We start from the raw sequence: 23464 nt of genomic DNA on the forward strand, positions 1-23464 counted from the left end.
TGGAGACAGGAAGTGTTCAGTCCAGCATGATCCATCCTGAGCCTGCCCATTCACTTCAGCTTCTTGGTTCTTCCAGATCTCTAAACCATGCTAGTTTTCCCTCACTCTTCATTCCCTCCTTCCAACACACTCTTCTTGTTACCTGAAGGTTCTTCAGGTTGTTACCTGAAAATAATCAGGCCTCTCTATTTATGGAGTTATTAATTACAAATGCTTATCAAATTTATCAATCCACTTAATATATTTGTAATATAAATACCAGATTTGCTTACCCTGCCTTTGGACATCTGTCTAGCAAAATGGTAACCTTTTCCATTAAACTTACTTTGAAATAGGAACTCCAAAGAGGTGAAGTGCAATGAAGCTCTTCTGCTGTGTTTTTAACTGATTTTCTGGCATACATCAACATGCACTTTTAGCATTGCACTTGATTAGGAAATGAGCATAATCCAGGCTCAGAGTTAGTATTCTCTTTCAATTAGCTCATGTAAGCTTCATCTGCTATTCATTCCCAATTAGTTCTCATGTTATGTACTTATCTGATTTTTATCATCTGGCTTTGTGTTAATGGTAAAAACAATTAAAATAGAAAATATGGTTTGTATTGTCAGTTAAGAAAAACCAAGCACAGTGACTTTGTTCAACAGTGCAAAAATAGTTCTGCTATCTGTTGTAGATTCTCTAAAACATCCTTTCACTGTGGGAAAAGATTAATTCAAAGACTACTGAATGCTGTAATTATTCACAGGGAATGAGGTAAATGTTAAGTTGCCCTAGGGAAATACATATTAAGAAGAATGTAAAGTCCACAAAAAAGATGAGAAAATAAATGCTTAACTTCACAAGGATAGTTACTTACTGAGTCATCCTTTTATTTTCCTTTGATGAATTTTGAAGCTTTTTTATCCTTGTTCTAAGAAAATTGCACAGCTCATCCCTTGTGCATCTGAATCTGCAGATATTTGGGTTTTGCGTTCTCTTTGGCTGTACTCACAAAGCAATAAAACTTAGGCACAGTCTAAAACGTCCTCTGAGTGTTCCACAACCAGTTGTGGTGTCAGACAAAACACTTAAATGAATCAAGTCTAGTAACTCACTGATTGAACACTTCACTTGAAAAAGGGCATTTGTACTTACCCTTAGCAATTATGCCATGTGTACTGATCTTATTTTTCTTCCTGGCCCTGTTTTGTGCATCTTATTCTTCTGCTTGGCCCTGCATGTTTTGGACTGGCTTCTCTCATCCTAGCTTTGGATTCATTCCCAAGGTGTTTTGCTTCTGTAAATCCTTTGAGGCTTCCCTTGAAAATTATCAATTTCATGATAGGAACAAAATCATTACATGATATTAACAAAACCATTGCATTTATCAAGGCTTGTGATTATTCCACTGACACCCTACATTTATTGCTGAATTCCTGTATTCACTCTTTCTTGCCCTTCTTCTCTAATGATCACCTAAGGTTTATTATAGCTGAAACCTCAGTTACATGGTGAGAACCACGTCTGTGTAAGATGTGTAAGACCACATCCCTCAACTTTTTTATTAGCTTATTCCTCAACTTTTCATTGTTGAACAGCTTTTTTGACTCAGCTGAGGGAACTATTTTGCATTTATTCCTCACAGTCCCTTCAACCACAGCTGTTTTGTCACAAGGATTTTGTTTGCATAAGACAGCGTCTCAGTAGATGGATCCAAAATCCCCTGTTTTATGAGTGACTTAAACAAGTACAGGGATCCATGTAGTTTTGCATTACCTTGTCTTCTGCTTTTGGAAACTTGAATCTTTGTACCATCTGTGTGGCAGAAGAAATAACCCTGTAGTGAGTCAGAAAATACTGGCACTGGCATTTTCTTGAGCCAGAAGCTGTTGGCTGCTGAGCTCTTTAGAAAAAAAAAAATCATATTGTGCCCTAACCAGAGTTTTACAAGCAGCGAGTGTGTGCCAGCAGCTCTGCAGAGCACAGTCAAGCTCCAAGCCTTGCCTGGTTGTTCAGACTGTGTTCTGTGTACTCAGCCTTGCTCTGAGGCCCAAGTCCTGCCCCTGGTAACCAGACACATCTGTTGATTTAGATACAGCCCTGCCTCCTTCCAAACCAAGGTCTAACCCAAACATTTGTGCTCCCAGATTCTGCATCACATTGTTATCTCAGTCATCAGCCTTAACTCACTGGGGACAGTCTGAGTGAAGTGGCTGCATTTGTCCTGAGCACAGCCATGGTCCAGCCAGGCTTGTGGCCCTACCCTGGCCAGGCCTTGCCTGCAATACAGCCCCAAATACCTTCACAGTGTGATTTCTGCTGACTCCAAATGTTTTCCGCTATCTGCTGTGAGGGCATGTCTGCAGGAGGTTCTGGTGCATGTAAATTGACTTGCAGGTGGTGCAGGATGTACTCAACTTGTTGGAACCAAGGGATGAACTTTGCTGGCATTAAATGGAATGTCACAAAGCTGTAAACTCTAGCCATTACATGAAATTCATGGTAATTAATTTCTATGTTGTTTTGGGGTTTTGTTTGTTTGTTTGTTTGTTTTTGTTTGTTTGTTTTGTTTTTTCTTTTTTTGCATTGAGAGGGAGGAGGAAGAGGAGGAGCAGCAGCCTGGTTTTCTTTCCTGTTGTATGTACATATTGATTCTTTGCACTTGGATACACTGCACCTAAAGGAGGAAAGTAACATCTAAGGGTACATATTTTCTTTTTTGGGCTGTTTTTACTGTCATGGGATCTCAGCAAAAATCTTTCTTAATTTGACAAGGCACAAACAGGCAAGAGGATTTGGTATCCTCGAAGGAAGATGGTGCCTATTTCTGCTATTGGCATTCCTTTTGATTTCTGTCTTTCCCATCAAATTATCTATTAAATCCTTTCATTTTAAATTCAAAGCATAATATTTAGATTTTAGTAAATGCTCCTGCAAAGAAAGAGTAAACAGTAAGCAACACTTATACCTTGTCCAACCTTTAGCCTCTTCCATTGGTTTTCTTATCCCTAACTCATACCCATCAATCAGTTCTGTTGGTTATTTTGAAAATTATTTTGCTTATGAAGCCACACCACACTGAAGAACTGCATTGCCAGTACATGAAGTCTTGTCACCATCTTCTCACAGTCATGGCTTGTTTGCTTCACATTCACATGGCGCCTTCTGTTTTGCCCTTTTGAATCTGGAGAGCTTGCTCACCAGGTGGGTTTCTGTAAGCTCTCCTAGTTCTCTTTTTAATGCACAGGCTTATAAAATGTGGGAGTATTGTCTGAATTGTCATGAATTTTGAGATTTAGTCAAAAGCATATCTTCCACTGAACAAATTCAATGAAGCAAAAAAGCTTCTTTCTGCCTTTATTCTTATTACACTTCCCAGCAGGGCAGAAGATTAAGGAATGCATACTCCAGATTCGAAAAGAATTTCTAATTTATGTTCTTTCTCAATAAAATACATGGTTTAATCCTTTCTTTAAAGCTTTATTTCTTTCTTTCTTGCCTTTTTTTTTAACTAATTGAACAAACAGGCCCTAATTGAAAAAAAGCTGAGAGTGTTAAGCAGTCAAGAACAGAAAACAGTTACTGGTCTGAAAAGTGCATTTTGAATGTTGCTGGAATTTTTTATGTGATTTACTTGTGGGGCAAGAAATAAACCTCTTTGACTGTTTCATATTGTGATGGACCCCTGCTGATTAAAATGCAAGCACTTTTGCCTTGTTTTCGACAACTCAACTGTTTTTTTTCTGTGAGTGGTTTGTGTTTTGCCCTGAAAAGATAGCTGTGTAAGTAGCTCTGCTCAGAACAGGAGAAAGTGAGGATTTTAAATGTTGAATTGTATTATTGATTTCCCCTTTAGCAGGGGACAAAGAGGGAAGAAGAGGTAAGGCTACATTGCTAAACAGCTCAAATACATTTCACTCTAATATTCTGGTTTTTTAGTTTAAATTACCTATTACATATCAGAGTGCAGAGGCAAGTTCTTCATATGACTTTTAGTCTTTGATATGACTAGTTCAGCAGAATCCTGCTGTTAATGCCCTTAAAGGTGCTGCAGAGCAATTCAGCCAGCTACATTATGAGTTAAGGCTTTATAATTATCTTGGCTTATGACCTAAGGATTAAGAAACTACTTGTAATTCTACATTCCTTGCATATTCGGAATTCTCACTGACTTTAGTGAAAGTGGGGTATATTTAAGTAATGCAGAATTAGGACCTGGTTATTATGACAGAACTGTTTGAGTATGGGCTGGCAGTAATGCAGCCGTGCTAAGATTGTTTAAGAATTCACCTTTGCCCCATTTTAATTTGCTTAAGCTTCTGCTGAATAGTAGATCTTGCGGAGTTTGCTGGTCCAGATTTTTTCAGTAGCCATAGATACTAATCTGGATACTTTTCAGTAAAGCACCAATTAATCTGATCTAAAAGTAATGGAGTTGTTTTAAAAGGTTCTGGAATTCAGAAAATAAGCATTAAATGTGAATTTTCTTTACTTTCTAATTATTTAGCTTTGGGGTTTGTGGAGTGGCTTTTAGGTATTACAGAGCATATTTTGATTAATTATGCTTCCGAGTGTTCCAGTGAGTGCATTACAACTGTAACCCCAAATTAGCCATTTCAAGTACCAGAAAATGTTGAATATTTACTGATGTATATAGCCTTGAATGTATCTTCAGTGTGATTTACTTGCATACGAATAGTTAAAAGTATCACAAGGTAATATATTCTTGTTTGCTTCTTATGTACAATTATCAGGATTAAAACTTCTCATAAATATCTGTGAGATGGCATTATCATGGTAGAGGGTAAGTATTGAGAAATAGAGGTAGAAGAAATAAGTATGCTTCATGTCTCTTTTCCTTAAGGATGGAAATTTGAAATTAGTAATATAGTTAGAGGATAGCCAAGTAGTTCTTATAGCTATGTATACAAGTATACTAGATGGCCATAGTTATAAAGATTCACGTGTTATATTTTAAGGGAAGAAAAACTGCTAAAAAGCAGTGCAATAAGTAAAATTTTGAAATACTACCTATAAAGTTTTGGTCACCATGGCACATTTGTTATAAATCATAATTACTGGCAGAGGTTCTGCCAGAGTGTAACAGAAACAGTCCTTTCTCCATTATGAACTGAGTGGAACATGAATACACCATGAATTGAATAGTTTGAACTTATTAATTCCATAAGAAACATTCTAGAAGCACTATCTCTTTATGGAAAAGAATCAAATAAATTTTCACATATGAAATTTGCAAAAAATTCTGTCCCCTGATGAGGTTGTTGTTGCATAATGGAGAATATCAGACTTTTTGGTGCTTGAAATCAAACAGTGTGCTTCCCATGTATACTTATGCAAGAGCATACTTTGAGAGAGGTGCTTCTCAAACCGTTAATACTAGCACAGTTTAATCCTGTTATTTTCACTATTAGGTATTCTACTTATATGTGTAAAAATTTTGTTTATGTTGGAGGTTACATATGATTGAGCCAATTTGGCAGATGAAAATAGTGCAGCATGTATGTAAATATTGTAGTAAAAGAAAGAGAATTGCCTTTTTAGTGTATGGTTTGCTGCATTTTTTTAGTGAAACTTAAACTTCTAAATTCAAGTCCATGTTTGGCCATGCAAATTTCCTTCTACTAATGATGCCTCTTCCTGTATACATTGTGCTTTTTGTCTCAGGCGCTTCAAGCTGAACATTGCTTAATGCAAACAAGTAACACATTAAATTATGCCTTATGCTTTTGCTTTAACAAAATCACTTTAACCAGGCCCTTTAAATTATATCAGTGTCAGTTTGCCAAAAGTGGAGCCAGTCAAGTTGTTTTTTTTCCTGGCATAACAAAAGTACATCATTTCTTTGCACATTAAGTTTGCATTTGCAGAGATGTTCCACTGTATCCTGGCGTATTTTCTACTGTATCTTTGGCATGTTTGCATTTGAGTGCAAATGCTGCACTTGGGAACTATCAAATGGATCTCTTACTGCCCATTTTGCTCTTGACAGTGATCTAGTAGTTTTTTTAATTAAAAAAAAACCAAAAAAACAACCCAAACTAAGAAAGTTAAGGTTTGACTATTTAAATAATAGAGTTTACCAAGAGACCCTGTGCCAGATAGCAGCTGGCCTTGTGTACATTTTCTGGGACTAAAAAGAACCTCATACCCTGATTTATAGAACACTGTATTGAAAGTTTTACAGTATCAACTGTGAGCTATGCACCATAAGTGAGAATTTACTGAGAACTGTCTTAGTGCTTTTCTGCCTATAGTAATCTTTATCTCTAAAAAAGTGGCAATTGGGTGTTAATATTTTCAAATAACTGTAAGAAAAATACTTTTTTAGTGTCTGTAGAACAGCATGCATGTTTGTTTCAGTTTTTCAGTCCTGATATGAATGTTTATAAATAGGATAGGACAGGATGGGATGTAATGGAATACTCTTATTTCATAGATATTTGTATGATGTTATTATTTATAGAAAACAGAATGAATCATATATGATAATCTTGACATGGAGTATGGTGAGGAAGAATCCTCAAAACAGTTTATTTCCCATTTCAGCTTCCTGGTTTCAGAGCTTCCTGGTTACTTATTCCTTTTTTCCCTAGTGTAATAGAGATCAGATTTTAGTCCTTTGTGAAATTCACAAAGAGCAAATTCTAAACCTACAGAATCTTCTCAGTGAGAATGTGATTTACACTACTTCATCTCCATATTTGAAAGCCAATTATAGTGTATCTCTGACATGAAATCCTGTAGAGAACAGAACCACAGAAGTGAGATGTAGCTACATACCTGAAAGGAAATAGCTGGTTTTTTAGTTGACAAAAGGTTGTTTAGTTTTTGCATGTCTATATGAAGGAAAAATTATTCAAATGCACAGGACTTCTCTGGGGCTTAATGATAATAGTAGCTACCTTAGCAGTGAGCAACTTTTAATAGAGAAAGCTGCATGATTACAGATGACAGCTTCAGTTACTTGAAACTCAAAGACAACCTTTTAGAAAAGCCAAAGAGGAAGAGAAAGAAAGGAGTAAAACCGGGGTGGGGGTAGGGGGAAAGAAAAAAGCAAGCACATTCTTCTAAAAGGAAGCAAAGAAAGAATTCCCAAAATGTTCATTTTTCCTCTAATAGTTTCCGTACCATATGGTTTTTGAATCAGTAGCAGCTGATGTATTCAGTAATAGTTCCTTTTGAAGACACTTGTCATAATATTTACCTTCTCTACAGCAACAGGAATAGCTTCTGAGACTGAAATGGCCATGCTTAGTAAGACTGATGAAAACAAGAGACATTACCATGGTGAATGAATCTCTTGACACCATTCTTTCAGGGATAAATAACATCAATTGCACTGTGTTTAATTTCAACAGAAATATTTGTATCCTTAGGCATAGTGTTACTTAGAAAATAAGGTTACATTGTGCCACAGATCTCTAGAACATGAAAAGTATGAAGGCTTCTGGAGATCTGATATGAAAAGGAAAAAAAGAACATGCTACATTTATCAAAAACACAAGAATAAACAAGCCATCTGTAAAGAAATAGTGTGGTAGGCAGGGACAGTTACTCACTCACATACCTCTTCTTCTTGCACTGCAATTTGATGCCATCCTTTGTCCACTGTCCTAACAGACCTGACGTCAGAATACCAATCTCCCTGGAAAGGAGATTAAAAGTAAATTTTATTGGGACACTCAAATAATCTGTCTATATACAGAAATAGTCAAGTGTGTGCAGTGTGACCAAAAAAGTGAGAATTCTTTAAAGGGAATGAAGAAACTAGCCTCTCATGTGCATCTGTCTGAAAAAGTAGCCTGATTCAGTTTCCCATGTGAACCCTCTGTCGATTTTTGATCTGTACTGATATGTCCTCTTTTCCATTGATTTCATTGCCTGTATAGCAGCATGTGACTCTTCTTAAAAATACCTAAAAAGATGGATGCATTGGAAAACAGAAGTCAGATTAGGAGATAGTCTATTAATCTTGTTCAATCCCTCTACACACACAAAAAAGCATTATGTCATGCTGCTTAGTCAGAAGCTCTTAAAATGTGAGCCTTATAGTTGTGTGCACAGACTAGTCCCATAAGTCTTACATCTGAATCTAATCATATGAACTTTATTCTACATCTATTGAGTATAAGAAACATGTTAACTTAAGGTAGGAAGTACAACAAAGCTAAATAACAAATTACTTTAGATTTTGTCATGGTCTGTAATTATCTTTTGTTCACATTTATATTTATGCATGCTGAATCATAAAATTTAAGGAATCTACCAGAAAAACATGAAGTGAGGATATTGTGGTGAAAGGAACCTTTTTTTTTTTTTTTTAAGAGGAATGAAAAAGTGAGTAATTACCTATAGACCAAATTGTCATTGAAAGACTGGGTAAAGAAATATCTCCTATAATCTGTGTAACACACATAAACATAATCTGTCATTATTTACTGGAACAATAAATTCCAAGACATTGAATAATTTCATAAGTCTAACGATAAAAGCAAAAATAAATGCCAGGCTGTGCATGGTTTTGAGGAAAATATATTACTTTATATAAGCTAGTGCATTCACCAAAGCATTCAGATACCACATTAATGTTCTAACACACCAATGTGTTCTTTTCAGATAGGCACTAAGCTGAAGTGCTGCTCTGAATGCTACATTTTCCCCATTTAAACACTTCAAGGGTTAAAAGCACAATACTCATTTTGCTTTAGATGAACCTGGGCCTTTAAATCTCAGCTGTGGCTGCAGCCTCCTTGTCAGTGAGTGCCTGATGTCAGCAGTTTGAATGATGTCTGACACTAATTATGTGCCATTCACAAGATTGCTAGGCTGGAGAGTCTAGGGATATAAAAAGCTTTTTAAAAGGTTTTCACATGAGGTCTTACTCTCATTTTTTTGGAAACACTTCTTTTGCAGAGCGGCACCCTGCTAATACTGTTGAGGAAGGAAAATGGTTACATGGCGATTAATTAATGCTTGAAATGCATTGTTTTTGTTTGAAAGCCCTATAAGGAACAGCTTTTACATCTGTTTTTGTGATAAATACAAAGCTGTGGAGAGATACCTTGTCCTTGTCATACCACCTGCCTTGATGCTGACACAGAAGAACCTATATGGTCAGCATTTCAAAGCATTCAAAATTAAGTGGCAGATGGACATTGCTAAATAATTAATATGCCTTTTAGCTGTTAATGAATCTTAGAAAATGCTGCATGGCTATTGAGTAACTCAAAGATTTGTTTTGGGACCTTATGTATACACAACTCTAGATTTATTTTTTCCTAGATAGTTTTTAAGAATACCATTCCTTCCATTTGCACATATGCATTCATGTATGACAGCATTTCCTGAAATCTAGGAATGGCTTATATTTTTATTAAGATATCTCCCTTCAAAGTTTAAGATTTAAAATTTCTGCTTGTCATGCTTATGGTCAGTTTACGAATATTACAAAAGTAAGCAAGTCAAGCAGCTTGTCAAGCCAATCTCAGACAGTGATTTGCTTGCAAACCAGGTATGGATCAATACATTATATGAGTCAGTACAGTGTTCTGGGGTGGGTGTCCCTCTCTTCTTCCAAGTAACAAATGTTAGAATGAAAGAAAATAACTTCCAAGCTGTGCCAGGGAAGGATTAAATTTGATATTAGCAAAAAATTCTTCACTGAAAAGGTTGTCAGGCATTGGAAGAGACTGCTCAGGTCAGTGGTAGAGTCACCATCCCTGGAGATAATAAGAAGACTTGTAGATGTGGTGCTTGGTGACATGGTTTAGTCATGGACTTGGCAGTGCTGGGGTAATGGCTGGGCTCGATCTGAAGGGTCTTTTCCAATGTAAAAAAATCCATAGTTCTATGATTTTAAGTTTTTTGTATTAAATTTCATTAGAAGGTCACATACTAGATGTAGAGTACTTCACTTGTTCTCAGAATAGTGGTCCTAAGTAGTTAAACAAAGTTTGTACTTTTAACATGGACTAGTAGAGCTACAGATACTGAGAATATCCCATTGACAGAGATGATCTCATTGCTTTTCCTGGATTATCGCATTATCAAAAGGCACATAGTAAATCAGCCAAATTCAAAGAAATGTAAGCAGAAATGCAGGCATATAGCTTATAATTACAATATGAGAAATTGTGCCAAGAAAAAAGATTGAGTTGGAATTTAATCCTACCAACTCTAACCAAAACCCTCTGTAAAATGCTATGACTTAAAGAAGGCTAGGATGATCCTGGAATAAGTGAAAAAGGGAGTTTTATTCATGTTACCTGAACACCTAACATTGATAGGTCTCCACTGAAATATTGATAATGTATTTTATATCCCAGGTGCATGCAGAAGTAGTCAGAAGGGCACCAAATCATATTGTGTGAGAAGTTTTTAGAGCATGTGTCTATGTGGTCATGTGCAATCAGTCCTGCATTAATGTGGGTTTGCCATGCATTGACTGGCAAAAAAAAAAGAGCTGGGTCTGATTTGAGCTGTATATCTTTGAAACTGCTGGTTTTCTTACCTGTGTGGATGGAAGGGGAAAAATCCAGTCCCACAGTTATGGTGCCATGTATCCTTGGACACCGCTGGTATCCATTGCGCTTAATGAAAAAGAGGTATGGAAGGTAGAGATGTGTATTATCTTCTTTTGGTTTTTCATGGAAAGTATTTTTGCTAGGTTAAATTTTCTTATCTTGTTGACCTTTTAAAATCAGTGAGGAATTCCTCCCCTCTGATATGTATCTTAGTTTCTGGGTGCACATTTTTCTTCTCATTTTGCATCATGAAAGGTTCCCCATGACTGACAGGTTACTAAGCCAAATGAGCTGGTATTTCCCAACTCTGGGCATGCATTTGAACCACTTGGTTAATATGTCCTCTGTGTGTACTTAGGGTTGGCTTGACTTCCCCCAAGTCAGATTGGCAGAGATTTGAAGAGTTCTTCACTGCTCCATCAAGCTCTTGCCATATCAAACTTTCTGAGGTCATTTGGATGTAGCTCATGTGTTTCCCTATACCAGAGCCTTTCGAAGGGGCTCTCAGTCTCTTTTGCTTCTTGCCTGAGACATGCATTCAGTTTTACTGAAGAAAAAATAAATTCTGTCCCTGAAGTATCTAGGTTTGTTACTGAGATTTTGTGTGGACAATAGCTAGCTCTTGTACATAGAAAGCCAGCTGCTGCAATTTAATGGTTATAGGCAGACTAATGTTTAGCAAAATCAAATTTAAAAAGGAAAACCATCCCTCTCCCAGTAAGCTTAGAGACAGACCAGATGAGGAACATGTAATTAAATGTATTCATTGTAATATCCCATAAATATTTTCTCACACATGACAATGGAGAAGGGAAATGCTGATTCTTCACTGTTCAAAAAATAAAAGATGATCCTTTGCCACAAACAGTGATGCTTAGAAATATTTGCAGATCACTGTATAACTGTTTCAGATGAAAAAAGATATTAAAAGCCAAAACGTGAGGAGAGTAACATTATATTGTATACTGGATTAAACATTTCTGTAAAATGAAGTATTGTTCAGGTGTCAGTATTTCTAAAAGTAATTAATTTCCTTTGTTTTTCTGGAGGTTTGGAATCAATTTTGAAGGAAGTCTGAGAAAGCATTGTGTATAGGGAGAAAGCAAATACTTTTGATATGTATAAATTGTTTAAGAGAAGGTTAAATTACTTGATAACAGAAAATACCTCGAATAAAAAAAAGTTACTTTTTACATTGCTTATAATGTTAATACAGCAGAAGAATGACAAAAGAAAATATACTGCCTTGGTGCTGAAGCAAAACCTATTCAGACAGGAAAACGTGAATATATTAAATACCTGATATTATTAGATACTGGATTAAGAAGAAGCTATGTTGACTGTGTTTCACTTTTATATGAAGGCTGCATACTTTTCAGCAAATGTATCAGAGCTCAGACAGATTTCTGCCAGAACAAGTTCTTCAATCCTTGCTATACTAGTGATCAACTGAGATAATCAGAACAGTTCCTTTTGCAGAGAAAACAGACTAATTTCTTTGTCACTTGGCCACTGACTATCTGCTACTGAAGTACTCACACAGGCATTACCATGCTGTTCTACAGTTCAAAAGTCTAAATGTATTACATGAATTCCAGTAAGGGCTCAGAAATGCATGGTGCATCCAGCAGGGCTTTTTGTGTTGCACAGATTATTTTATATAACCTATGAAATTATATTGTCATTTTACAGGAATGTTTGGTATTGTCATTTTACAGGAGGGTTGTTTGGTATGCTGAACATCATCTCTGTGTGAACAAGGATGAACAGTGCACTCAAGAGAACATGAATGTTTTAAAGTCATAAAACTGTGATTTTTTTCTGTTGATATGCTTTACCGTTCCCTTTCAATATATTGTTTCTTCCTTTTCATAATTGTCCTTATAAAAGGAGAAAGTAAACATGAACATATTTTAAAAAGGACTTTAGGAAGTACAGAAAGGAATTTTCCATATGAGCTACTTAATGGTTTCAATTTGCATGCAGCAGTAAAAATAGAAGCTCAGTAACTGATTTCTGTATTGCAGTTTAGGAAAACATTGCACAATTAATTTCACGTAAGATTTGCAAAAAGTCTGGTTTAATCAGGATATGTTTGGGACTGTTAAACAGATTCAGAATGCCAAGGTATGCCATATACTTAAGTGACTACAACAGTTAATACCTTAGAAAACTATGAGTCCCATTTCTAAAACATTTATCAACTACCTGACTTTTTTTCCCCCGTAAGTGATCCTGTCTTGTCTGCTATATAAAATATTTCACTGAAATATTTTTATCCAGATAGAGAGTATGTTCTGTGTTGTTGAGAAGAATATCTTTTCATTCCTTTTGTCTTAAGGACCCAAGGCTTTAAGAAATTTGATTTAGAGAAGAAACATTCATTAACTGTTAGTAAGGATGGTTGTCTTAATAATACAGGCTTGTAGATTGTTTTGCTAGAATGACCTTTCCAGCAATACACATCTATATATTGCCTTGTGAATATGCCAGACAGTAATTTAAGGCTGTGGGGGGAAGAGAGAACTGTCCTTTCTTCCAATTTATACTGAGCAATGCAGAAGTCTTCAGAAATAATAATTCTTAAATTTGTATGTTAAGATTCCCCAGTTCTGCTTACTTAAACATTTCTGCCCATCTAAAATTAATGGTAATTTTACAGCCATATAAACAATATTTACATGTTTAAATTCATTTACATACTTAAAAATTCAAAGTTTAATAACCTGCAAAATAAACAAAACAGAATCATGTTTCTACAACTTGTTCTTTGGTCTGAGTTGTACCCTATAAAATTAATGACTTCTTGAGACACTAAAATTATTCTCATGTACAGCATAGTTACAGTCATTAGAATGTATGGTTGTTCTTTCATGATGTTAATTCAAAATAATAACTTGTCTGTATAAGATAGGGTAATCAGTAGATTTCTTTCTCATTTTAACAGATGTGGTCTTGAATTATTTTGGTTCTTGAGGGTCATTTTTTGAAGGCTCAAAACTGAAAGAGTGCAATTTTATTAGATGTTAGGAAGAGATTTACTGTGAGACCCTGGCACAGGTTGCCCAGAGAAGTTGTCTCAGCCCTGGAAGCATTCAAGCCAAGGCTGGATAGAGCATTGAGCAGCCTGTTCTAACAGGTCTACCTACTCCTGGCAGGGAGGTTGGAACTAAAAGATCTTTAAGATCCTTTCCAACCCAAACCATTCTATAATTGCATAGCTTTTGTGATTAATTTCTTATATCCGTTTTTTAGCTCCCATGTTTTTATGCCGTCTCCACTCTTTACTTTTTCCTAGAAAAAAAGTGATGTTTTTATCAAGGCAATTTTAAGATATATTGGTGTATTTTATTTTTTTTATCCTGTAATATTTTCTAAAAATATATCCTTAAAAATAAAAATATTTCTACTGTTGCAACAATGTTTTGTATGCATACTATAGCTCTGTAAACATAAAGGTGACACTATTTAAAAGCATAAATTAATGTTCAGTGATCAAAACTGGATAATCCAAAAAGCACTGGTTTGTTTTGGATAAAGGGATGGAATATAAATAAAAAATTTCATGGGTCAAGATATTTTCTGAAGTGCATGTGTAGGAAGGATAAATTACAATTATGGTATAGCAAGCGTGGTTCATCCTCTGTATCAAGCTTTAATTTCTTAAGCTTAATTTTAATAGTGCTGGTTTATAGGTAGTGTGTTATACTTTATTCTTCAAACTTGTAATGCTTTTTTTGCAGTAATCCAAAAGATGTGCTTAAAATTAAGTGATCCAAATTTTTTTTCGTCTTTTTTTGAGGATGTTCTGTAGGTTGGGCTGGTTCTGAGAGATGCCTCTGTTATGCTGAGTTGCTAATATCCAGAGAAGCCTGGAGCTGAGACAGGGATAGCTAGCAGTAGTCTTGAGAACCTCACAGTGACCATTTTGCTCTGTGGAGGAGATTCAGCTGGTGCTGCCTTTCCCAGGCAGGTGCTGCACTCTCAGCTGGCTGGTCCCTTTCAGTCTCAGTGTGCCATCTGCAAAATGTAGGACATACCCTCCTAATTCAGCCACATGCAAGGAGGATAGCAACACCCACCCTGAGAAGCCAGGCCCTGCAGAGCTACCCAGCCGTAGCTGGCTGGAGGTCTCTGCATGCCCTTTTACCCTTCTTTCTGTTCAGTGTTTGCTGTTGCAGTTTACTGTATGTGCTTTCCTTCCAAATAATTTCTTTCTCTTTTCTAGTTTGAGGGTTGCAAGAAAGCCTTTTCCAGACTAGAAAATCTCAAGATTCACTTAAGGAGCCATACGGGTGAGAAGCCGTACCTTTGCCAGCACCCTGGCTGCCAGAAAGCGTTCAGCAACTCCAGCGACCGTGCCAAGCACCAGAGGACACACTTGGACACTGTAAGGACACAGAAGTGCCATTGCAGCCCTCTGAACATTAGAACATCTGCTCCTTTCCTCCAGCTTGGTGGCAGCAGGTAGCCCATAACCTTAGAGGCAGGAGGGTGGACAGTCTGATGGGGCTGTTGGAGCTGCCTCAGAGGTGACCCGGTCATCTAAGCATGCAAGAAGATGGACCCAGGCAGGTTGAGAAAAAGACCACAGGTTCCATGGTCTTTGCTGCAGGTAGAACAGTAGCTTTCTCCCACTTAGTTGATCTTTAGGGAAACTGGAGCCCTCTGCAATATAAGGTGCTTTTCTCTGGTGAAAAGTTAAAGGTGGGGCATGTACCAGAAAGTCAAGAGAGAAAATTATTTTGTAAATTTAAAAATTTTTGTGCCAACAGATTGTCCCTTGTAAATTTGAGTGATGGCAGAGATTTGTTTTAAAACCTCTGTTTCAGAAAAGAAATTTTGTGTTTTCTCAGAGATAGTTTCCAAAGGTCGGAAGTCCAGAAATACGATTAAAACAATGCTATTTGAATTTAATGGTTGTTTAAAAAAGTAAATTATCCATTTTGAATAGTCAAAACTATGGCTGGCAACTTAATAATTTGCACAATGTGTTTTCAGAAATTCTTTATAGAACATAAGTGAATTAATTGCTGAATAGCTACTTCCAGGAAACAGTTGGACCTAATGCTCATTTAATACTTAGTATTGTGAACCTACAAGACTTCAGGCAAGACAGACAGCTTAGAACAGGCAATATGAGATATTTATATGAGTTAGATTTATTGGGCATTATTTTAAGAAAATTATAAAGGTATTACAGGGTATTTTATAGGTATTTTTCTAAAATGAAGTATTATTAGAAAATGCGAGCTGAAGGAGTTGGTCAGTACTTCACATTAAAATGGGGTTTTTTTGTGTAATACTTTTGAAACTTCAGTATTCAATGCTTGGTTGGGGTTTTGCTTGCCTTCTTTGTAATATAGTAAACTAACACTTTTTCTTGTTCTCTTTTTCTGAAGCGGATCCTTCTATAATCCTAAACAGTCTTTCCGGGCCTTTACTGCAGTTTCTTTACCTGATTCACTAAAGACTGTAATTTCTGATTAAGTCAAAGATTGCTCTGAGGGTGGAAAAATTGTAAGTATATCTAGCAATATTCATTGTACTACTAAGAAAAAAAAAGGTAATCATGAAAGGTGCTGTAATGAAAACTTTCCTTTTGTTTGTCTTCCTTTAAAACTTTACTTCATCCTTTCCTTTTCTAACAAATTGTGAAGCTTTCTGCGCGTAATAATGTAAATGTTTCTGTTCTGTAGTAATGTGGTTTGTAGCATCCCAAGGCTCAAAAAGTATTCTCTTGAGTTAAAATAATCTGTGATATAACAGTAGCTTTATCATTTTTTTCCTTTTTTTTATTTAGAAACCTTATGCATGTGAGATTCCAGGATGTACTAAGCGGTACACAGATCCCAGTTCCCTGAGAAAACATGTGAAAGCCCATTCTTTCAAAGATCAACAAGTCAGGAAAAAGGTGATTTTTCTGCTGTCTTGACCAGTTCAAAGTTTATGTGAAGAAATCAGTTATAATATTAGATGTTTCAATGCATCTTCAAGTACTTCTGTTGATTTCAGGCTTTAAATGATAAAAAAGAGCGAATAGATTGGTGTGGTTTGTATTTAGATAATTTCATCTCTGACTTAATGGTTTAATGCTTTATGTTTTCTGCTGTAGTTGTTAATCACTTAACAAACACAACAAGGCAAGTAAAAATCATTTTTGCAAACATAAATTCTTGGTTTCAAATTCTGCCACTTGGTAAAAACACAGTATTACAAAATAATGGCCAGTCTCAGATGGAAGGATGGATTTTGAGGACAGCATGTGGGACTAAGCTGTAAATTGTATTTCATTATTCCAGATACTTCCAATACTACCAAGATATTTCACAATGCTGATTCCCTGTGGTTGTCAAGTCCATGAATCATCAACTGTTTATATGTATAAGTGCATTTCTAAGGAGCTGAGTTGCTACCTAAGGAAATTCTTTTTGAGCATTTTCATCATGGCTCCTATTAATCACTGGCATAATGTTTGCAAGGTACAACATAGGTAGTTACTGGACCTTTGTAAAGTTATAATTACTAACTAACATTATGCTTTGGTATTTGAAATATTTCCTGACAGTAATAATTATGAAAAATAAGAACAACAAATTTTAATGAAGAATTAAGGTTATTTATGGATTTAATTAAAAGTGAAAATTGGCTTAATGCCAAAAAGGTAGTTATGAAAATGTGAATTCATCAAAAACAACCATAAAAATAACCATAAAAATTCCATGGTGATAAAGGCACAGTGGACTAATACTTCAAGCCCTAGGGATCTTTTTTGTTGAAAAGAATGAAACCCTTTGCTGTCACACCCCGTTAGTCATGGATTCCTTTAATATATCGTGCCTGACTGGCTTTAATCCTCTCTTTAACCTCCCTCTGCATACCAAGTGACATTATTGTGTCATCTTAAGTTGCTGACTCTCCAAGACTGTACCTGTAAATGTATCTTTGATGTTGCCTAGACTTAAATAGCAGGATGAAGTATATTTGTAAGAGTAGGATCTTATGTGCTGTGCTGATATTTACACTGAGTCTTCACCCCGGATTCTGTAGATGTTTCTTCAAAGATTTGACTCTTTCCTTGGCTCTCTAAGATGGGATTATGCAATGGGATAGAGGTAAATTTCCACCTCTGAATTATTTTAAGCAACTTCTGTTGGTATGTGTCCATGACTTACCATACAAGGCAAAATTCTTTTTCTGGAAATCTGTAATGCAGCCACTGTTCCCCTTCACTTGCCAACCCTTAGTTATCCACTAAATACTAAATTTAATTGGGAATCTGAACAGGTAATGGCATAAAATCCAATATACCAAGAAGATACCAGCACAAATGGATTTATTAAAAGTAATTTATTGGATACAATAAAATTTCATTTACTCTTCAAAGGAAAGCAGAGCCATGCGAGAGTAAAGATAGTCATGCCCGCTTTAATCATCTTTGTGTATTTTAAAAAATCATTCATAAAAATTAGGGCAAACATCTACACAAATACCATGCAAATATCTGGGAACAGATGCTGAAAATATTTAGTAAAACATTTTAGGTATAATCTCTATGCATCCTAATATTCTGTCTGTCATTTTAAAATATTTTGGTGGGGTAAAAAGCAGTGTTTGCTATCATAGTTTTAAAAGGAAAAATTGCTGACTCTGCCAGGATTTCATCTTTTCATTGGGAAGATAGATGCAATTTCATCTAAGGCAGGAAGTCACTGAATGAAAGCTAGACAGCTCCCAAAATGAGAGATTAAAGTGATGCTGAGAGGAATGTTAATGTACAACATGCCCCTCAACTACAATTACTTTTGAAATGTGTTCTCTTTTTAATCTTGTTCTCATTTCAGCTTTGAAAGGACAACAATTTACAAGATTTTTTTGTAAGCTGGCTAGACAAGTAAACCTATTTTCAGTGGCTACAATTTTTGATTTCAGTAAAGCACAAATGTCTTTCATCTGTGAACTGATGGTAGTGTATTGAAAATGAAGAATCCATAGCTCTTTTAGTTTGTAAAAACTAAAAACTTTTATTGAAGATAATGAAAATGAAATTATGGAACATTGTGATACCACAGCAGCTGGATAGAAGCTTTCTAACATAGTTTTGAGTATTAGGGAGCAGGCAGTTGCTGGACACCTGGAGGATCCTGTCTCCAATTGAATGCCTGCGTGTCGGGTAAACAGGGTGTTTATCTTACAGAAATGATCACATATGCATTAGCTTTCCCCCCTTACTGGATGTATATGTTTTACTTTATTTTACATAGTCTCATCTCTTGTCAACATATACTGGATGTATATGTTTTACTTTAATTTACATAGTCTCATCTCTTGTCAAAAGTCCTCATAGTTTCCTTGGGGTCTGTCTTCAATGTCTCATGTCCTCTTGGGCTGTTCCTCAGCCCCCATTTTTCAGTAAGTGCAATATAATTTTTTTCATAACTTCAGCTTTGTTAGCCTTGCAGAGCTGAGCTGGCATCCTGCTTGTCTTTTGCATGGGTTCTATTTGTGAAGTCACATCCTTAATCTCTTTCTCCAAGGCTGTGCTGTTCTGTTCTTCGGTCCTTGATAAGAGTAAAATGTTGCTCTGTTCTACGCATATCCTTAGAATAATTTTACTCATTATCTTGTCCATATTGTATCATTAACAAAATCCAGATCCCATGCTGCTGGATCACATAAGCACAGTTTGGAGGGGGCCACAGTGGTCATCTGGTCCAACCTCCCTGCTCTGTCATCCCAGAGCACATTGCACAGTTCTTGAATATTCCCAATGAGGGAGACTCCTTGGCTTCTCTGGGCAATCTGTCCCAGTGCTCAGTCACACTCACAGTGAAGAAGTTCTTCGTGGTGTTCCTGGTGTGGAATTTCCTGTGCATCAGTTTCTGCCTGTTGCCTCTTGTCCTGTTGTGTGGCACTGGTGACAAAAGCCTCTGACACCCTCCCTTCAGAGACATACAGTGTTGAAGAGATCCTCTCTCAGTCATCTCTTCTCAAGGTGAACAGGCCCAGCTCCCTCAGCCTTCTTTGTGAGAGAGACCCAGGGGTTTGAAGTCTGTATAGAAGGTCAATACCACTGTTATGGTCTTCATGAAGATCTATTTGTTGTGTAAGATAGCACTCAGCCTTGTACAAGTATGGCACCATTGTCTTTTCCATTCAAGTATACCAGGAAAAGTAATTTGCTACTTCTGTATCAGTCATGCTGAAGAAATCTGTGTTTGTAAATCTGAAGAAAATATTTAATTCACTTTCAAATACTGAAGTGCAATTTCCACTGTGAATGGAATGGAATGGAATGGAATGGAATGGAATGGAATGGAATGGAATGGACTCTCCACTGGCTTTGTAGATCTTGTCATGAATATCTATTGCCTTTCTTAAAGGTTTTCTCTTTTTAAAAAGTGCATTTTCAAACAGATGAGAGATAATTTTAAGAGGACAAAAAGTTCTGAATTTGTGCAGCTGTTAGGCAAAGATAAAATCAGTTTAGTAACATTGACCTCCTCAAGTGAACAATGCAGTGGCTATGCTTTTGGATAGTTTTAATTTTATCTATACCAGTGAATAACCATTGTCATATATAACAGTACTTTAAGGCTATCTGTCCTGCCAAAAAAAACCCCTGAAACTGACAGATTTAAAATATTGTTTCTTTGAAATTAAAAGAAAGTGAAATAATTAAAGATACAGCTAGTTAGCTCCATCTTTGTGAAAAAAGGAAGAGATAATTTGAACAGTTGACATAAACAAGACCAGCTAAAGGCAATGCCAAGTCTTAGTCTGGACTTTGAATTGAAGGATGATTTATTCCAAATAATTTCTTTATTCAGCTGACCAGCTTGTGATTTCTTGGCAGTTCTAAGTGACCAGATCATGTCTTGGTGCTTTTATTTAATTTATTTATGGGTCAGATATATTACTTAGACAAGCTTTGAACCCTTTGAATGCTTACCTGACAACTGTCTCTAAAAGCTGTCTGTCCTGTAAACCTGTACCATCTTAGATCATTTAAATGGGTCTGGAGGAACCCATACAAAGATTCAACTGAACAGATAGGTTAACACCTCAGTGGATATTCAGTGATACTCCTATGTCACTACTTACTTTCAGCCTAACACAGGAATTATATTTATTTTTCTGGAACAAAAATTTTTGTACTCTCTCTGACAGAAATAAAATATCATAGAGGCATAGCTTCAGGAAAAGTGGTCCAAAGGATATTTCTGAAAATTATCTAGACATGATCAAGATTTTTACAAATTGTAGTTTACATGGTACATGTACCAAATCACTAAGGAATGGAGGGAGTGGTGAGACTGAAGAAGATAAGAGCTATGTGCAGGGCTTCTAGATTGATTTATTTCTTCCTACATTGGTCAGTAAATGTAAAATAATGTCTGAAGAGACACTCTCGAGAAGTTAGCAAAGCATTATCCCAATCACAAATCAAGATGGATGCTACCATCATTTGTTCCCATGATATCTGACTGGAAGGAAATTTTTTCAGGTGTTATTTTTCTGTGCAGGAATAAAGCACAGAAGGCAATCAGAATTTCTCTAAACCTGGTGCTATTTATGCATTATTTCTTCCCTGTTGCATTTATTGCTCTTCCAAGATTGATGGGTTAGCAATGGTAGGAAGTTTTCAGAGTACTATTCCTGATTACAATAAGAAAAATGGTGATAGACTGCACTGCTGAGATGAAGCAGGCAGGATGACACCTCACCCATATCCACTCCTACTTCACACTGTGATAGAGGCCAGTAGCAGGGCAGACAGTCCATATTAGGTGTGAAGCACACTCAAAGCAATGGGATAAGGATTTAAATCATCTGGCCAAAGCAATTACTGGCATTCCCTTTCCAAGTGGTCTCTGCTGAGCTTGATGAGGGTTCCCATCTGAACTGAGGGGGCTTTACACCTTGCTTATAAAGATGTTATAGATATTCTTCTTCTCTCACTGTGCAACCTCCATATTAGCAAAAAGGGAATATAAAATCCTCACCTTTAGAGGCAGATCTTAATAATTGAATTCTTCTGAAGCCTAGTTATTTTATATTCCTTTTCTATAAGTTCACTTTTTCTCTCTTAGAGCCCTGTAACACATAATGCATATAGAATATAGAATGGTTTGGCGTGGAAGGGGCCTTAAAGAAGATCTAATTTCAGTGCCCTGCCATGGGCAGGGACACCTCCCTCTAGACCAGGTTGCTCAAAGCCCTGTCCAGCCTGGTCTTGAACTCTTCCAGGGATGGGGCATCTACAGCTTCTCTGGGCAACCTATCCCAATGTCTTACTACCCTCACAATAAAGAATTCCTCCCTGACATTTAATTTAAACACACTTTCTTTCAGTTTTAAGCCAGTCAGCCTTGCCTATCAATACAGTTCCTGAAAGAGTGTCCCTCTCCAGCTTCCCTGTAGGCCATCTCCTCTCCTCTCCTCTCCTCTCCTCTCCTCTCCTCTCCTCTCCTCTCCTCTCCTCTCCTCTCCTCTCCTCTCCTCTCCTCTCCTCTCCTCTCCTCTCCTCTCCTCTCCTCTCCTCTCCTCTCCTCTCCTCTCCTCTCCTCTCCTCTCCTCTCCTCTCCTCTCCTCTCCTCTCCTCTCCTCTCCTCTCCTCTCCTCTCCTCTCCTCTCCTCTCCTCTCCCCAGATTCCTCAGCCTGTCTTTGTAGGGGAGGTGTTCCTAACCTCTGAGGAAATTGGTGGCTTCCTTTGGACTCCCTCCAGCCAAGTGCTGGGAGCCCAGAGCTGATGCAGCCCTGCAGGTGGGGTCTCAGCAGGGCAGGGCAGAGGGGCAGAATCCCCTCCCTGGCCCTGCTGCCCACACTGCTCTGGATGCAGCCCAGGACACGTGTGGCTCTCTGGGCTGTGACCACACAATGACAGCTCATGTTGAGTTTTTTGTCAACCATCACTACCATGTCCTTTTCCACAGGGCTGCTCTCAAACACTTCTCAGCCCAGCCCATAGTATGGTATATAAACCTGTCCACCCTACAATGAAAACAAGAAATGGGAGAAAACCCAATTGTTTTAAGACATGATTTTCTCCTATTGAACAATATTTCTCTGGAACTAAGACATAGAGGTGTTTTCAAAAGGTTAACATGGGAATTTCTATAAGGTTTTGAGAGATTTTCTGGCTTTCTATTATGGGTTATGTCAGCAATTATGTTATTCAAAATAGTACAGACCTCTTTGCCTCTTACAGAGCTGCATACCTCATGATAGTTCATTTTTTAATTCTTTTACAGTACAGTAGAAACAGGGTTTTTATTGTGACTACATACTGGTTTTACCACACAAGGGACAAAGCTACCAGTTTGCTTAAAGATTCTAGAAAAAACCAAAATTTTATACCAGTCTTTAGATTTTGTGAATTACACAAGAAGAAAACAGTGTCTGGGGATTTTTTTAGCTAGTATATTTTGTTTGTTAATTTAATGACAGCTTTCCAACTTTTTCTTTCTTTCTTTCTCAGTATTTGAACTAAGCTTTTTTGCAACTCAAGAAACATGGTGCTTATTGTGTTTCTTACATGAATGAAATTATTTTTTTTAAATATTTTTCTAACTCAGAATGTTTAATTGATGAGGAATGTGGGAGCCAAGGAGGGTTAGAGCATTACACCACTGGTGTTTCAGGTCATTCAGGCACTAAGCTAATTACCAGTAACAGTTTCCATTATGTGACTATATTAATCTGGAAGACCTGCTCTGTTTGTGAACACCTTCCTCATGTGGAGCAAACATACTACCATATGAGATAAGTGGCTTCTGCGTCTTTCAGTTTTTGCTTGACCTTATTCAGACTCTTTGTTCAGATTTCACTGTTTAAACTGCAATCGGGAGAATGGGTTGAAAGAGAAGCAAACCTATTTTCTTGCTTTGAGAGCAGTTGAAAATAAGGACATTTTCCCTCATTTGTTCTCTATGAC

The 23464-nt window shown here is 36.8% G+C and overlaps 1 protein-coding gene across 7 annotated transcripts in view; it reads left to right on the forward strand.

The window, feature by feature from the left end:
• GLIS3 (GLIS family zinc finger 3) overlaps nucleotides 1-23464 on the forward strand; it is a 155800-nt gene that overhangs the window by 96685 nt on the left and 35651 nt on the right. For 4 of the 7 annotated variants that reach the window (XM_077171515.1, XM_077171513.1, XM_054652457.2 and 1 more), the window contains 2 exons: nucleotides 14755-14916; nucleotides 16330-16440. In XM_077171515.1, coding sequence (XP_077027630.1) covers nucleotides 14755-14916; nucleotides 16330-16440 — 273 coding nt within the window. Of the gene's footprint in view, nucleotides 1-14754; nucleotides 16441-23464 lie in introns of those variants that run through there. The other 3 variants (XR_013179899.1, XR_013179898.1, XR_013179897.1) reach the window with 3 other exon arrangements.

Source organism: Agelaius phoeniceus, chromosome Z (assembly GCF_051311805.1).
Source record: "Agelaius phoeniceus isolate bAgePho1 chromosome Z, bAgePho1.hap1, whole genome shotgun sequence".
NCBI lineage: Eukaryota > Metazoa > Chordata > Aves > Passeriformes > Icteridae > Agelaius > Agelaius phoeniceus.